The sequence below is a fragment of the Drosophila santomea genome, chromosome 2L (genome assembly GCF_016746245.2).
Source record: "Drosophila santomea strain STO CAGO 1482 chromosome 2L, Prin_Dsan_1.1, whole genome shotgun sequence".
Taxonomy (NCBI): Eukaryota; Metazoa; Arthropoda; class Insecta; order Diptera; family Drosophilidae; genus Drosophila; species Drosophila santomea.
Genome location: NC_053016.2, coordinates 18,978,142 through 18,995,912, shown reverse-complemented (window position 1 = coordinate 18,995,912; position 17,771 = coordinate 18,978,142). Strand labels below are relative to the sequence as shown.

The 17,771-nt window shown below is 43.4% G+C and overlaps 3 protein-coding genes and 1 long non-coding RNA gene across 7 annotated transcripts in view; all 4 read left to right on the top strand.

The window, feature by feature from the left end:
• Positions 1-621: 621 nt before the first annotated feature.
• Positions 622-1,440, top strand: LOC120456249. The gene is made up of 2 exons (XR_005616825.1): positions 622-872; positions 935-1,440. It is a non-coding gene; the product is annotated as an uncharacterized LOC120456249 (long non-coding RNA).
• A 3,821-nt stretch (positions 1,441-5,261) lies between these two features.
• LOC120458326 (probable serine/threonine-protein kinase DDB_G0281745) lies at positions 5,262-6,782 on the top strand. The gene has a single exon (XM_039645944.2). The coding sequence runs from the start codon at positions 5,899-5,901 to the stop codon at positions 6,232-6,234; it is 336 nt and encodes a 111-aa protein (XP_039501878.1). The 5' UTR covers positions 5,262-5,898; the 3' UTR covers positions 6,235-6,782.
• Positions 6,783-6,805: 23 nt separating this feature from the next.
• LOC120458323 (probable nuclear hormone receptor HR3) overlaps positions 6,806-17,771 on the top strand; it is a 29,607-nt gene continuing 18,641 nt past the window's right edge. For 2 of the 3 annotated variants that reach the window (XM_039645940.2, XM_039645939.2), the window contains exon 1: positions 6,806-8,064. In XM_039645940.2, the coding sequence (XP_039501874.1) occupies positions 7,314-8,064 (751 nt within the window). In that variant the 5' untranslated portion in view covers positions 6,806-7,313. Of the gene's footprint in view, positions 8,065-16,658; positions 17,614-17,771 lie in introns of those variants that run through there. The other variant, XM_039645941.2, reaches the window with a different exon arrangement.
• LOC122756661 (putative uncharacterized protein DDB_G0283779) lies at positions 12,292-16,626 on the top strand. 2 transcript variants are annotated; one of them, XM_044006886.1, is made up of 2 exons: positions 12,292-12,887; positions 16,074-16,626. In XM_044006886.1, exon 2 carries the CDS (start codon positions 16,279-16,281, stop codon positions 16,609-16,611), a length of 333 nt encoding a protein of 110 aa, XP_043862821.1. In that variant the 5' UTR covers positions 12,292-12,887; positions 16,074-16,278; the 3' UTR covers positions 16,612-16,626. The 2 variants fall into 2 exon arrangements, with proteins under 2 accessions (XP_043862821.1, XP_043862822.1); XM_044006887.1 differs by having other exon boundaries at positions 12,292-12,893.

Genomic DNA, 17,771 nt, shown 5'->3' with positions numbered 1-17,771 from the left:
AAATTATTTTATTTTGATAAATATATTTAAATAAAGCTTTAAACTTTGTAGAACACTTTCTGATAAACTTGTGCACTAAAATTATAGTAATTAAACACTTTTTATATATTTTGGGGCCACAACTATTTCATTACCAATTTGTAAAAGTTGTACAATAGAGTTCAATTTACCAAGCACAAGACTCGAATCCAAGTAGAACTGAATGGAATCAGAGTCAAACAGGACCTATTTATACCCGGAAACTGTTGCTTTTCCGATGCCAAAACGAAGGACAAGCCAAATGAAATTGCTATTAAGCAGCAGGATGGCTACTTTCCTAAAATGGGGGAGGACAACAATAAGCTTAGAGAAAAGCGATGGTTTTGTTGCCGAATTTTTAATACTCCTTTGAGATATATATGCTAAGAGACTTTACGGTGAATTTTTTATTTATTTGTTAAATAAAATGTATGCATATAAGTATAAATTTATATTAAACACTGGAATATTAAAATTAATTATTTACAGTCTTTGCAAAACATTCAAAAAATATTTAACGACTTTACAAATAATTTGCTATTTATATTTACTTTTTTTTTATTCATTATGAAATAAACAGGCGATGACGTGTAGCAATCAACTTTTTTTTATATATTCTATCTTTTCGTTTCGGATACTTCCCTTCAAAGAGAAAAAGCATACTAAACGGCAACAGGCGGCTGTGAAACAAAAGGATATTGAGCTCAAAGCAGGATGAAGAAGCGACAGAGGGAGAAAGGAAGGGGAAAAGCAACAGCCAATGAAAAGAGGTGTCCTTTCGTAGGGAAACAAGTGGACTGACCAATCGGATTGCAGCATACGCAAATGGCATCAACAGGCTGTAAACTAAATATGTATGCGCGTTCCTCATTTCCTAAGTTTTGTAAGCTTACTGGTAAATACCCCATCTGGCCAGATTAAAAAGAAATTCCCCAGGGAAGCGAAGAATTTGAAGAAAGCATAAAAGCCGAAAATGTTCGAAACTTATATTAGCTGGAAGTCCGCCTTAAAACGCCAAAAATGATCTGAAGCAGCAAATCAGGCCCCCGTTCCCCGCTCATTACACACTTGTTACAAGGGAATGAGGCAGAAGGCAAAAGAGAGAAGAAGGAAAGAAGGGCAAAGAGGGAGAGCACGAGGTCAATGAGCTTTGTACTCGTCTCGAGACTCAGGAAATTTCGACAAAATACCGCTACATTGTATGGCTTTTGCACGTCGAATGCACAAGTATCTGTAGTTGTATCTATATCTGTATCTGTATCCGTGAGTGTGTATTACCAAATATTGAGCAATAAGAATAAGAATTTCGGTTTCTTTTGGTCATGAGACAGACAGTTACAAAGCGGCTTTTGTTCCGCTCTCCCCTTTTTGTTCTTTTAAATCTGCGGCTAAAAATACACATTTTGTAAGCTTTTTCATTTATCTGCGGGCAACAGATAAATTCGTTTCAAAAGTGCATGTGCATACAAAAACACAATAAAATATACTGTCTCTCTCTTCGTACTGGGATTGCCTCTTTTGCTTTTGATTGCAGCGCTTACCTGTTGCGCTCTTAAGTCGATCGCTTGGCTTTCTCTTTGTGCTTTCTTTGCTCTCCCTCCTGCTTCCCTCTGTCACTCTCTCTCTCTCTTTTCTTCGCTCTGTGTTTTTTGGTGTGTTTTGATTCCTTCATTCTTGAGCGCTAAGAACGTTCGTTGACCTCAGAAAGTTGGGGCCTCAGCTTAGCGGTACTTCTCAACCTGTTTTCCCCCTCTCCCGCCCTTCCCGTTCTCTCCCGCTCTTCCCACAGCGTGTGTGTGTGAGTAAGTGTGCGAGTGTGCATGTGTATGTTTGCCGTAGAAGTCTTCCTGTTTGTTCAGCGATTAAAGGTGCAACTGAGCGAGCTGCGATCCGATGACGGGCCCCAACGTGTATCACTGGGAAGAACAGTCGGACTCTCGGACTTTCGGACTTTCGGACATCCCATCTCTGATGAAATGCACGCATGATTCCGATGGCATGTGTATTGGTTACCAGCCCATACAGGCCAACTTCCATAAATTAATATATCAATATATCAGTATGGTTTTAAATACCATCTCATTTTAGGCTTAAGCCCCTTTAAAACGTGATTGCTTTTAAAAGATACCATTACCGTTTTTCTATAAGTTTCCAAATTAATTGAGCATTTAATTTATAAAGGATGACCTAAAGAAAGAAAAAGAGGAAGTAACGACAACCGTTAACAACACCACTTATAATAGATATTATGGCGAATTTTTAAGAAGATTAAATATTAGGGATGAATCTTTTTTTGCTTCGGAGTACTGTTTATTGTATGCTTTCTATAAATAAGAATACGACAAGAAGATGAACGCGAAATCCTTCTTAGGAAGGCGGGTCTGTAGCTTTTTGGTTGCTGCGCGAATATTTTTGGGTAGTGATCACGCATTTAATTAGCAGGAATTATGGTGAGCGCCCCTGCAGGTGTGTTGGTGAGGTGAGCGCGTGCGTGTGCGTGTGTGAGGTGGGAACATCTCGCAGCTCCTTTCTCCTTTCTCGGCTGAGCTTCTGTTTGGAGCTCTTTTTGGAGCTTGCGTGGTTTCCACTCGCCTCCGCACACAGGTTCCCGCCTGAGAATGATGATTCCACCGCCGATGCAGAGGATGATGACCACGATGATGAGCACGATCATGATCATCGGATGCAACGGGTCTTTGACTCGGTCTCTGGCCATTTAGTGTGCAATCGTTTGTCCCAACGTCCAGTCCAGTCCACTCGGATTCTGGGCTCTCTCATCGGATCGCTTCCAGTCCCGATTACGCTTGCTCTCCTTTCTGATCCGTTCCACTCCGACGGCTTCACCATCACCTTCGCCGGCTAAGGCCACCGTTTGAAAACTGTTTGATCCGAATTCTAGGATTGCTAATATGATCTCATGGCCGGGAGATGAGCTCAAAGCCTTGACACTGATCTGATCCGATTGGGTGTCTGAATGAAAGTCCACGTCCATTGATGAGATCGCAAAACCCGGATAACATGCCCAGCACCATCAGAGGTTAGTGTGAATAGGGAATACTAAGCATAAGGCCCCGGGTAGCTATGATATCCCTTAATTATTAGGCTTTAGCAATTATTGGTACCTTATTGAATGATTGATTATATGTTATAATTGAATAATGAATCTTTAGAATCAATTGCAACACATACAATGGATTGCAGGAGAACCATGCATATAGAAATGAAACAAATGGATGAAATTTTACCTAAAAAAAAATTAAATAGGGAAGTTTGTATATAACTTATAAACTTGACTAGGAACTTAATTCTCTTCAAAACTAAAAATCGACGGCAAATAATTTCTTAAATAAATTAAAAGTATATGTGGATTGAATGCCTTGTGATAGATTTACTAAAGGTCTTTTGAATTTATTAGTTTAGTAGCCGAGTTTCTGCGTTACTCGAAATAGTTCTGGTGATATTTCGCGTCAGCAATCAGCCTTGCCTGGTTATAGCCGACTTTTGGACTCATTAGGCTGGCGAAAAGCTAAAAAACCTAATTGATTATAAAAGGCAACGGCTTTCAATAGCCGCAAACAAATGGATGGAATACGCAGTCAAGCTGCAAGACATGCAATGCAGCACCTCCGCCAGTCTCGCCGTTGGATTTCCGATTCTAGCCAAAAGATTTTACCACATCTTCAAGGCAGAACAACAGTAATGGCCAGGCCAACTGTTGCCTCATCGACAGTGGGGCTGCAATAAACCAGTTGGAAGTCGCAGCTAATCTTGCAACACAGTTGCGCAACAAAGAATCCGAGGCAACGGTACTAACGTGTTTGCTGTTTCTGCTGCTATTGTGGCTATATGCTGGGTTCTTTTTGGTTCTTTACTTTTCTCCATCTCCATTTTCTTGGCAATCAGCTCTCTGAGCCAGTTGCGTGTAACAGGTTTTTCCTCTTGAATAACTGGGACTTTCTTACGGGACTTTTTCGGAGAGTTTCTGCAGAGAAAACAGGTTAGAATCGGCACAGACTTGCAATAGATGAGGCAACAGCCGCCGCAAGAAGTTTACAACGGTGAGGCACACATTTTCGCGTTCACGTTAGAACCAACGGTGTTTTAGCCAAGTTTAGCTGCAAGTTGCTGGTAAGCTGGCTGCCAGAACCACTAACCAGTTACCAGCTACCAGTTACCAGTTAGCAGTTAGCAGCTAGCTCTTGATTGTTGTTGCGCAAGCGGCAGCTGAAAGCGGCGCAGAATAAATCTAACATGATTTAAGCAACGGAAAAACATGAAATATTAATGCCGATGCCTGAGTCTTTGGCTCCAAATCAGAATCCGAATCCGAATCCGTCGTAACGGTGGTCGCTCGGTTCGCCATCATCGGCCCTCCTCTATAAGAAGTTTGGCCCTGTACCCCCAATTCCCCCCTCCCCTAATGATGGCTCGATCCGATCGGTTAGGCTGGGGCCCAGTTAGGCGATTAGTCCAAAATTGCCCGGCTGTTGGCCAATGCCCGAGATGTTCTCTGTTCGCCCTTTTTTTGGGCAGTCCCCGGGGGTCATTGTGGTCATAGCTGTTCTGGGATTGGTTTTTGCCGAAATTGGCAAGGGGGCTTTAATTACCGAACTTAACAGTTTGGTGCGTTCTTGCAAATTTAAGTGCAATACATTTTAGTACATTTTAATGACTCATTTAGATATTCATATAACACTTGGTTGATTTCCTTAATACTGCATAAATGTAATTATATGCACACAGCTTTAATTATTTATTTCGATTTTATCATTATGGACCACAACATCAATGGTATTTGGTGAAAAATCTTGAATATGAAAATAGTTTATTTGGGCTCCACACATTTAATTTATAAACAAAATTTTACCAATATATTACAAATAATATGCACACAGCGAAATAAAACACGTTTTACCTTACAAACTATTCCTGTTTAAGTTATCAAACTATTGCTTTCAAATTGTATGTAGCAAATAAAAACAAAAACATACATATATCTAGTGGAAATTCTACTGAATAATAAATTGCTCTTTGAAATTATACAACTTTTGTAAATGGCAGTTTTAGTTTTTAGTTGAGTAAATGTCGAAAGTCAAACACACAAGACTCGTTTAAATTTTCCCGCCATTGGAATTTCAACCTCGAGCGTGCAGAAATTTCCCGTGACGCTTTCTCACCACGACGGGAATTTTCCTGACCCCCAGCCCGCGTGCCCCGCTGACATTTTAAGGGTGGAAAAGCTGCGCAACAAACGTTCGACTGTGCTCGTTTTCCTTCGTGTTGTGGCTTCCAGTTTTTCCTGGCTATGCACTTGGCATTATGCCTACTAACCCTATTTTCGCAGCAGTTCGCAGCGAGTCCCATTTTTCAACTTGCATGCGGATACACACGCACACACACACTCGGTTTTTCCTTTTCCCAGAAACTGAGGCGCAACCCCCACGAAACGGAAAGTTTGTGCAGCGGCAGAACGAACTGTGTTTGTGGCACTCGAATTTGGGACACATTCCTGTAAAGGACGCAGCTCCGGTCAGCTGCTTCTCAAAATCGACAAAAAGGAGTCACAAAAAACGCGCGCGGTGCATTTAGCCACAAATCTCTGAAAGTGAAAATATAAATATTGAAACAGTGAACCCAGCACCGCAAGCACAAGTGAAATACACTGAAAACAGTGCTTCGTTTATGTAGAACCTAAGGGATAGAAATACGATTCGGGAAAGGGAAAGCTGCAGCGTTGCTCCTGTTTGCCAAATATTGATTCGCAAGTGTGCCGCTGAAAAATCGATTATTAAAGCCACTTTCCACACAGCTGGTGGTTGTTGTTGCTGCGAGGATGGAGGTGGTGCCCGAGGTGGTGGTTGCATAGGGTTGCGTGCCGCGATGTGGGAAATCAACAGCAACATTGGCACATCCACATCCAGATCCAGAGGCACACTTCCAACTGTTTTGACGTGGTCGGGTTCCAATGGCGCTGGCACTACCGAATGCTGCAGCGCAGCCTTGCAGCCATCCAGCGGCGACGCGTTGCATGTGCAGCAACAACAGCAGCAGCAACAGCAACAGCAGCAGCAACATCAGCAGCAACAGCAACAGCAGCAACAACAGCAGCAGCAGGATACGAAAACGAGGATGACAACGACCACAGGCAAACGCGGAGGACACAGATACAGAAGCAGGCTCAGTCACCGATGCACAGCAACAATTGCTGCATATTAGCCAGCGAAGTAAAGTTAAACATAACCATAAACCAAAAGACTAGCCGAAATGTACTCAAAAACCAACACAAGTGGAAAGCATTAATCGAAAAGCCAAACTCTATGCATCGCACAAAGTCACGTTAAGTATACGACGCGTATTTCCAGCTGCAAAACGAACCAAAAACGAACCGAACGAATCGAAACGCACAGGTGCATCTGCAGACCCCACTACGCCCCTTTTAGCCCCCATTTCAAAACCCCAACCCCTCATTAAGCCACCCCTTCTGGGGTATCTACACCAATTGACAAGCAATCGAGGCAAAGCAGTATGAATGAACTTGTTTAGTCGACAATTTTTTAAGTGCACTTTCGTAAGGCTGATTTTCAATTTATTTCGATGTTGTGCTTCTACACCCAAAAAACAAAATAACAAAATAACAAGTAACAAATACAAGCATAGCAGAAGAAACCCAAGCAATGAACCAAGTGAAAGTGTGAGTGTTTAGTGTTTAAAGCGGACGCGAAACCCGGACATTTGAGAGCCTTTGTGAGTAAACGGCCGCCACTACGGATAGGCCCAGAGATCTCCTGCTGATACAGCAGGCCAAGCCCGCCGGCGGCAGCAAGTCCTCGAGCGGCGGTCCAACGTACATTGGAACCGATGCCGCCACGGCAGCGGCGGTGGCCAATCTGCGCAGCAAGGTGCCCTCCATCTCGATAATCCCGCTGCCCGTCTCCACCACCATTGTGGCCCGAAGTGGTGGCGCTGCCTCTGGTGCTGCTGGCGGCAGTGCGGCACCCGCAGCCCTGCCCCAGCTGATCCAGACGTCCAGGAGTGTGTCCACCAAGTCCACGGGCACCTCTCCCCCCCTGGCCTTTATTGCGGAAGGTTCTGGCACATCGGGAGCTCCCGCCCTGACCCTGCTGCCACGCCCCCAACAGCAGCACCAGTATCAGCAGACCGACAAGTGCACGGTGCTCAAGCTGGACGTGCTGAAGCAGCAGTCGGGAGTGGCAGCCAACTCCAGCAGTAGCACTTACCTGCAGATCGAGCAGCAACTCAGTGAACTGGAGGCCGCCGACGAGGAGGAGGAGAATATGGCCAGTTTGCTGGGCAGTGCGCCACCCGCTCAAATCCTGGCCAATCAGCCCATCATCGTCAAGATCGAGCCCACGCAATCCTTCCACATCGTGGACGAGGGCGACACGAGGGTGCTGAGCTTGCCCCTCAGTGACGCGGATAAGCTGGGAGCCAGCTGGATAGATCTCAAGGATATTGCCGGCTTACAGGCTGGTGGCGGTGCCACCTTGCTGGACGTCTGCTTCGAGCAGGCCAACGAGGATGGCACCATCATAGCCACCGTGCAGCCGGACTTGGAGAACGATCTCGAGACTGAGCTCGAGGCGGAGGGCGAGCCCGAGGATGAGACTGAGCCAGAGCCTCCGGCGCCCAAGAGATTGGCCACCACCAGGCCAGCACAGTCGCGGCCACAACAACAGCAGCAGCAGCAGCATCAGGTGAAATTCCTATCGGATCCACCGGCATTGGCGCGTTCCAGCAGCTTCAGCAGTCTCAGCAGCTTCAGCAGCATCAGCAATATCAGTTCTGTGTGCAAGAACATGGCCAGCAACGCCAGTCAGGAGGGCACACTAAAGCGCACTAAGGACCGAACTCCTCCGCCAATGCTACCGCTCACGGCTCAGAAGCCCGCTGCCACATCAACGGCAACATCAGCAACATCTGCGCCATCTGCAACATCCGCAACATCAGCAGCAACAGCAAGTGCAACATCGGCCAGAGACAACAGCCGAGAACACAGCAGCAGTAGCAGCAATGGAGCCATGACAGGTAAGTTTCAGTGCAACTCTTAACAATTGCTTAGTCAATTTAGGGATGTTTAATGTATTTTCTGGTAATATATCCAAATGCATATGCAGAGGCCATGCTTTGCAAACTCTTGCCCGTTACTTGCGATTTTTTATGGCACAAACGTTAAAGAGTTTCAATAAGCCGTCGTGGGTGATTGTGGCAAATATTTGAAAGAACTTAAGTCAAGGATTCCGCGAATGATGAGTTCGCACCCCAGAAAACTCGGCGAGAATTCCACTTGTTGCAAGTGCAGGCGAATAACCGCCGGCTAACCACAGTGAGCACTCGCCCAGAGCGACCACCAACGATCAGCGCTGGTTCGGATAATCGTACCCATATCCCCCAAAGCCCCCACCCCCTCCCCCGCCAGAATCCGAGCTATGCAAATGAACGCTCGCCCATTGCGCAAGCATCCCAGGCAGCGGCAATTAACAGGCTGACACATCAGCAACACATCAGCGACAGCGACAGCAGCAGCGGCAACACCAGCAACACCAGCAACTGCAACAACAGGTGTACTGTGTATACTGAACGGTGTACACACCCCATGCTAAAAAGAATTTCAATTTACAAGCCTCGATTTATTGGCTATTCACCTTTGTGTGGCTGCAGCAGCAGAAGTAGCCGCAGCAGCCGCAGCAAAGTAGCTACACCAACAGCTACGGGCATGTGGCCCACTTTCCATAGTCAACAAACAGCGGCAACACCAACACCAACACCAACACTATCACCATCACCAACACACACGCAGATACAAGCATATACTAGCAGATACAAGCAGCAACAAAAACATGTTTTGACATACTAAATAAGCCGCTGCTAGGCTGACTAGCTTTTGGCCAAGTCTAGATGGCGTTCTTTATCATTAGGTTCTGTTAGCTGTTTTTGCGATTCCCCCTGCCTCGGCATATTCGCTTTACTGCTGTTGCGGCACAGCAGCAACACCACCACCGTTCTTCTGCTCGGCCCCTCATTTTTTACCGTAGCACGAACCTTAGCGGTAAAAACGTCAACTACAAACTATACAGTTACCTCAATGGAGGCTCAAACGGACTGAGAGCGAAACTCAAGCTGGCTAGAACAGAATGAACGTTTTTACACTGGAAAATAGGGCTGAGGTGGGAGTCAGTCGGGAAATAGCAATCCAAGTTTCAAGCTTGTGGATCTATATAAAGGTATAAGGAAAATAAAAAACAGTAATATAATCACTGATTATAATTGATTATAAATGTTAAAAATTATATTTTAAGTTAAGATAGAAGAATTCTTCGTGTAAATATCTTAAGATTTACCTTTCTGCAAGACAGGGGCCTTTATGTTTTCATTAAGGACATGTGATTTCTTCATAAAGAACGGTTTTTTCCAGTGTAAGCAACCAAGCAGCGGACGGGCTTTGGGCGCGGGGCGGCTAAGCTGAAAAATTGATTTGGCAGCGCCTCGGGCCTGCGAGTTGAGTCTGCTCCCTCGACTCGGTTCACTTGATGACTACAAATGAGTGTCAGCCACTGACACGACTTCTCATGCAGAAGCCCTACAGTTTTGGTCAAGATTGATCTATATTTTATAGTTTCTGTTGATATCTTGGCGCTGGGGGCCTACGTATCCACTAGCATGGCTCATTAGCGGGCTGGGGCGGTGGCCAAAACGTCGGGTTTTCTGGTCCCATGATTGATGATCGAGGCGATGAATCGTTACCTAATTGCTATGGGTATAGCAAGGAACAGATCAATCGATTTGTTTCTCAGATTAACTGCTCTCCCAATTCCAGAAGCTGACCGATCACCAAATCTGATGAACGTTCTCTTGTAGTTTTATTTGGCTAGAGGTGAAACAGGGTTTTGTAATGCATTGGAAACACAACTTGTTAAGCTTAAAATTCTATATGATTTCAATATGTTCGCTTGTACTTTTAATTGTTCTTAAAATCTTGATGATTCATATACCAGATCTTAAGTAAAACAAGCATAAAATAACATAGATAGGGCATATGTTGTTACCAATAGATTAAAATTAAAATAACGAATATCCGAAATATAAAAACTATTATAAATTTCAAGGGAATTTAAAAATTGTCGATTGGTAAAGTACCCATCATGTGAAGTTTTTCAAATGGTTTTTAAGACCCGTTTAGAGCCCCCTAACACAAGCGGATTCGACAATGATTAGCCCACATAATGGTAGTTGGCAAAAAAAATAAAAATGCAAAGCTAAAACATAAAGGTTTTCTTCATCCGAACCTTTCTGCAGATGAGGCGACCCTGAACGTGGTCGATGGACTTTGGCAGTTCGGCGCGTTGTCGCCGTCGACTTAGATGTTGCAATCGGCGGATTACGAGATATAGATATGTATATTCGCACTATCACTTTTGCGATGGGGCACATTGGGAGTGTGTGTTGTTGTAATTTCCCATATGAATCCGGAGCCAGGTTCATTATAATTTGGTTGGACAACGCTTTGCATTTCATGCATGAATCTTCCGCTTATTGGCCGACCTGGTCGTCTGGACCTGGATCCGTGGCTATTAGACAGGCCAGCTCCGCATGGGATTTGGTCTCCAATCGAGCGTGGCGAAGTTTCATTATCATATTTTCGATTTTGCCAAACTTCATCGATATTGCCCGACGATTTCGTAACCAGCTCATCTCTTTCTCGTCTATGCGAAATTCCAATTATGCGGCGGACACATGTATCTTTGTATCTGCGAGATGCAAAGCTAATGGTTTTAGTATTGGACGTCAACGAAAATACATAAATTATCGTAAACGATATATTAATTTATAACTGAGCGAAGTTTGTATTTTTTTCAACATTTACATGGAAGTTAACTTTTTTATTTTGATATTTTGGTTTGCTTTTCATTTTGGCAAACTTCGAAAGCAAGTTGCCAAATGACTTAAACTAATTTTAACATTTTTAATTGGCCAGCAAACTCCGTGTGCAGTTCACCTTGACTGTTCGATGATTTTTTTGATTTCTAAATTTATTTGTGCCAGACGTAATGGTTTGAATATTTATAAAATTAATATATTAATTTTATATCCATAAAAAATGCATCACTCTGGGACTTAACCCAGTTTATTGTGGCTTCATTGTCTAAGAACTGAGATTCCGCATGCAAAACTTAATTGAAAGCGCTCTAACATATAACCATCTATCATTTTATAATGCAGATTCGCAGAGTAACAAGATTTACATTTGAGTAAAGGAACCCTATTGTGGATACACTATTCCAAGTAAATGTATGCATTACTGCAAACTGCAACAATACGTACTTGATAAAATAATTATATATATCTTACCTACGCCGTTAACAAATTCTAAATTATAATTTGACTGTCAACATAGCAGGTTACAAAATTAGGAAATTTTCCCTGTTAGCAATCTACCCTGAAATATTAAAATAAGGGTAAAGCATTCGACTATAAGATACCCTCTAATCACTGCGCTAGTGCAAAAGCTCTTGCCTACCTTATGGCGCAACTTATTCAAAGAAAACATTGCCAGAAATGATCTGATCTATTAAAATATCTCCACATATTTCTACACAGTTCTTAATGATGATGAATTTAATAATTTAATACGTAATTTATTAAACCTACTTAATCATAGTTAATAAAATAATTGTATCAGACCAATTTAAGAGTCCCAAAGCCCTTTTAATTATTAAAAGCTGGTTGGCAGGACTTAAGCGGTATAAATTAGGGCCTGTTGCCACTTCCGCCCAGAAAAAGGATTGGAAACTACAAGTAAGAAGTGCAATTAAGTTGCTCGCAACTGCAGTGCACACATTTTGGCCTAAAAAGCAATTGACCTGCTAATCGAAGGAAGCGTTAAAAGCTCCCTCTCTTAAGCACCCCTGTTGTAAAAAGAGAGAGCGGAGATAACAGCTGATTGTGACTCTTTTCTTCGCCGAGCGGTTGCCATAGCGAATGAACGGCACAAAGCGGACGAGGCAAAAGTGGGTGTGATGGCGGCAGCGGGGAGGCGGCTTGGGGCAGCGAACTGAAGAAGTCATCGGCACAGAGACACATATACCCACTTCTCTCTCTCGCGCTCTTTCGCTGTCTCCTTCTCTTTTCATTTGGGGAGCACGAGCTCTGCTGCCGCATTGCGGCGCTGCTGCTGCGCCGCCAGCGTCGCTGCCGCGGCACGACGACAACGAACAGTCGATAACATTTTGCGGCACTCTTCAGCTACACCTCGTATTGAGCGTTTCGCGGCGGCGGGTTACGATGCGTGGCGCGTTGTATCTTTATTATTAATTATTTGTTGTTGTTGTTTATACTCTGTACCGTTTTCATTTCCCATCGCTCGTGTGTGTGCGCCGTGCGTGTGTGTGTGCGTGTGCCTATGCGTTTTGCCCCTTAAATCCCCCAAAACGTCTCACCACCCCCACTCTGCCGGGAAAAAAGCCCCCAAAAAGCATAAAATTACTCAAAAGGCAAAACTACGAAGAGCGAGTGTGTGCCAGTGTATTGAAAAAATAATAGTAAAATATGATAAATTACGGCCTTGCAACATGCGGCGGCAGATGAAGTTTGTTCGGTTTCAGATCACAACAAAATTATAGAATACGCCTACATACATATATCGCTATATACAGTACCAGTCAATCAATCAATATCGTGTGCATTCAAATTCCACATCGTGCCTACAACTGCAACTGCAATTGCGCGCCCTCTCTCCGCGAGTAAAAAACGGAAACGGAAGTGCCAGTGACGTAATACTCCCGAAAATCCCGGGAGGATCCCCCACAGCCTCCACCACGACATTGTGCAACAAAAACAAAGCCAATCTCCGTGTATGTGTAAGCGCAACGTGCCGAAAGAGTGTGTGTGTGTGCCACAAGGATATATAAATATTGTTAACCAAAACGAAAAATTCAAAAATCCATCGAGGAAATCCCTCATCGCAACACGGCGAAAGCCGCCTTCGCCGCCCGCAAATTGGATAATTTATTGGAATAATCTATTTGCCTCTAATTGGATGGCTAACCTCCAGTTTTCGGATATATCACACGATCGGGGATTTGATGATTGGGAAAAGAAATTTATGGCATCGTTTAGGCTCGTTCGCTTCTATACATTTGTATTTGTTAGCACTTGGTGGTTTATTAAGTACACGTGTCTAAAACTGCAATAAGTAAATGCAAGGCGATGAAATTTAATTGAATGATTCGATATTTTTGTTTCAACTGGCTGAGCTACGGGCTGGACTAGTAGATTTCACATTTCATTTCTAGTACAATATTGTTTACAAATGTAACTGGCTCAAAGTCTACAGATCAATGTTTTTTTATGTTTCGATACTATCAAAACCAAAATGCTGAAAGGGTAAAGTTTTAGATTTGCATAATACTATTTTTTAATACTTAAACCTTCCTTAAAACAACAAGATGTTTCAAGACGATAAAATTAATGTTTCGTGCTTTAAAAGGTTCAAATTCCTGAGCTATGGTTTCCTAGTCCTGGAATCGATTACTCAGCTTACTTGGCATCCCATATAAGTATCCCCCAATTAACAACCCCATTCTGGAGCAACTTTGGCCAACTGTCAGCTAAAAGGCTTTCGCAATTTTTCATAGGGCTCCGCTCCGAGTATATGTTAGCCAGGCAATTCTTTTGGGTCCATTGTCTTTGCCGTTTAGCTGCATCCTCCGCGGAGATCTTGGAGCCCGAATCTCCGGGCACAAAGCCGAGATGATATGCCCTTTTCTTGTCCACAGCTTGTGGCCCTTTGTTGCCGCTGCAGTTGTCTGTCTGTGTCCATTGTGGCAACTTATGATTATCAACAATTGTTATTGTTGTCGTTAGAAGCAGTTTAGAGGCGGCAGTACGAGTACTTGCACCGACTTTCCAGTTCAGGCGAGTTCACAGCAGAGCAAAGTCGGTCGTCGCCAGCACCACCCACTCTGCGCCTCCTGTTCCCCCGGTTCTGCTGCTCCTCCTGCCTGTTTAGTCGACTGTTTGCATTACCGTTAGTGGAACAACATTGCTAAGCACACACACACACGCTTACTGCATGTGTCGCCCCATAAGTGTGCCACCCCAGCAACAACAACAACTTCTTTTACACGCAGAGAAAAGTAGTTCCGCTGGCTTCGTTCTGAGTTAGAGTGCCTTTTCAAAAGTTTTGTTTTGCGTGAAATTGATATTACTCCTTTTGTTGGTTTCAATATCAAGCCATTAAGACAACATTTTTTTGATTTCATATCAGTCGATTGGGTACAAAACAAACGTACAATGTCGTATAATATGTCGTATAGTAGTTAAGATTCAAAATGTAAGACAACTGTTAGAACTAAATGACTACACGAGCTTTTCAATATTATTCTTTTATTATCAATAACTCAAGGAAATGCGTATCTTAAAGATACATTCTCTACAGGGTGATGACAAGTAACGGGATTACCAATTTGCTGATTAAGACTGATATTCTTGCCGTGTAGAGGCGGAAAACAGCCTAAGCAGAAGTCCCAGGCGGAAAAGTGGGGGCAGCGGCATGGCCCACCCATAGGTCATTGGTCTTTTTCGTCGGCGTCAACGTACTGCGACGGCAGCAGCAACAACAACACAGCAACAGCAACAGTACAAGCAGTGCTGCGACTGCGACGCCGGCAGCGCTGCCTTGTAAACTTTGTCGTCTGCTTTGCTGTCGCTCTGTTGCTGTTGTAACTGTAACCGCCTTCGGCTTCTGCCCTTCTCCCCCCACCGACAAATCTCTCCGCTCTCACCTTCTTTCTCTTTCGCGCTGCTTCATCATCGGTTTGACCGGCTCGTTAGCTTTAGTACCGTTAGTAAGTTCGTTGTCGCTGCGAGAGAATTTTTCATTTCCACTGTGCGGCTATTCATTTTCATTTTCTTTTCAGCGTTTTCTTTGCGTTTTGTCTATATGTAAATTTCCCTCTCTCTCTCTCTCTCTCTGTCCTTCTCTCCCTTCGCGCCCCGTCTCTCTGCTTCTGAGCTGGCACAATTTCAGCGTTGTTGCTGTCGCTTTGGTGACGTATTTTATATGTCTGCCAGAGGCTTCCGCATGGCCACCCAAAGCCACCCCCAAACCACCAGCAAAGTGATTACACTCCCCAAAAGGCCCCCCTCCGCAACCCCCTTCAAAAAAGAGTGAGAGAAAAGTAAAAATGTTTTTATATTCATTGGGTTTGCCGGCTCGTTTGTCGCTCGCTTTTTCTCTGTTTCCCTGTGTGTGTGGGTGTGCGTGTGTTTGAGCTTTGGGTCATAGAACTTTTTTCTATGTTTACCCGCACTAACACACCCACTATGCTTGGCGACGAGATTTATGCGCTGCATTTCACAGTTTTTCCCCATTAGAGACCCCCTCCTTCCCCGCAGCACCCATCGTCTGTCTGGGCACCCTTAAGTCCCATGTCTCTATCGATTTTCCATGCTCATGTCCATACAGACATCAGCCGCCGAAGGGAGTTGCCAACCGAAAAAAGGGAGAGCACGGGGTTCGGCACAGTTCCTGAATTGCGATGCCTGCACAGGGGAAAACATCGATTACCAATGGACACCGCATTGCATGAGACATTATATCAGTTCATTTGATTTTTGTTTTGGTATGGGTAAAAGGATTTACTGCAGGATTTTAACTATTTATATATAACACTTCGGTTCCAAGGGGCATGGAACACCTCACGTTCCTTTACATAATAGAACTTTGAAAGCTGTCAGTTTTACTAAATTGGGAATCCACTCCTATAATTGGCAAACAGTTAACTTTATTGTATAGACATGCCGGAACTTCGAAATTTCACTTTATGTTGCGACAAGGGAAAATATGGAAGATGAAATGTCTGATGCATTTTGTGCTTTCCTTTTTGTGAACATAATCGAAATTAAGTTTAAAAAATAAATTATTTTAAAAAAAGTCTATATCGACACACACACACACTTGGGCAATTATCGAACGATCTTCGTTATCGGAATATCGACGATCTTGGCAATTTGTTTATCGATTTCCCATCTTGCAGACATCATTCCCGAGCAATATGCTGAATGCCATGATTTGGCCATGGCTGACAGTGCGTAGCAAAAGTATTTACATAACTGGCCAAACCATTTTGTACATTAAAGTGTTCAGGCTGGGGGTTTGAATAAAACATACACTGAAAACAAACCGATGAACGTTTCCACGGCAGCGACAGTTCGAATCGATGAGAAACAGATTGCGCCTAAATGTCTTCCGGAATTAATTGTCGTGAAATTTTCGTATTTTTGGAAATTTTGATTTGGAATCAAGCAAAACAGAGAAATCGACAAAACAATGAGCATAGCAGCAGCAACAACAAGGAAACCAACAACGGCAGCGGCAACAACAACACCAACAATCAACATAATAAAAATCACAGCAACCGTAGCAGCAGCAGCAGCAACAACAACAACAACGCAGTGAAAGTGATAAAGCAGCAGCAACAACAACTGCCCAAAGCAACCAAAAACAAAAACTTCAATAGCAATAACAATAGCAGCAGCAACAGCAACAATCTGCACTTACTGCAAAAGGGCTAAAGTTGGACGTTCGATTCGTAGATATTATCAAATCATAGAAAATTGCTTTAAATAAACGATAACGATAGATAACTAAACAAGTTTAATACATACGCGAACAAGTGTCTTATTAACAAATAGTTTGATAAACGAATTAATAAGGAAACCCAATAAATAAGCGGCAGCAACCACATATAACATCAGATCCAAACAACATCAACAATTTAGTACCTACAGGCCTGACAACGTTAGATCATTATATACATACATATAGATATATAGCAATATACAAAACAAATATATATACATATATATCGATTGGCAAGCCCCTTCACACCGCCCCCCGCCCCCGTCTCACAAACACCCACACACACTGTGATAGTTCTTGATTCACACTGAATGCGAAAAACGCTGAAAATTCATTCACGAAAGCATCTGCGGACTAGCTAAAACACAAGCCACAAAACATAAGTAAAGACCAAGTGCAATAAGACAATTGGCTAATACAATTGGAACCGAAGGGCAGCTGCATAAAGTATATATCTATATATTAAGTACTGTATACAACGTTTTACACATTTACAAAACAAGAAACAAAACTAAGATCTAAGCGAAAACCGAGTTCGTTCGACTGCAAAGAGCAGCCAGATTGCGCATACGCCGCGTATGGCCATCGGTGTGAGTGCCCGTGTTCATCAGCGGTTGCATCAACTGATACCAAGTGTACATAACTACAGCTACAGCTCCAACTACAACTATTTCACCAATCAACTGCAGCGGCAACAGCAACAGCAACAACAACAGCAACAGCAACAGCAACAGCAATAACATCAGCAACAGCACCGGCAAACGTTTGAAACGTCACCAAAGCTTCGCATTTCCCACTAATAATTATGTATACGCAACGTATGTTTGACATGTGGAGCAGCGTCACTTCGAAACTGGAAGCACACGCAAACAACCTCGGTCAAAGCAACGTCCAATCGCCGGCGGGACAAAACAACTCCAGCGGTTCCATTAAAGGTAAACCATCGTTATTATTTCAAGCCTTAGTTTAGTTGAATATGCGGCGAACCAAGAAAGCTACGAAAATGAAACAGGACCTGATATTGAAAGAAAATGGTTTTAAGAACTAAGAACTTTGGTACTAAGTACCAAACAAAACCGTATATTATTAGATT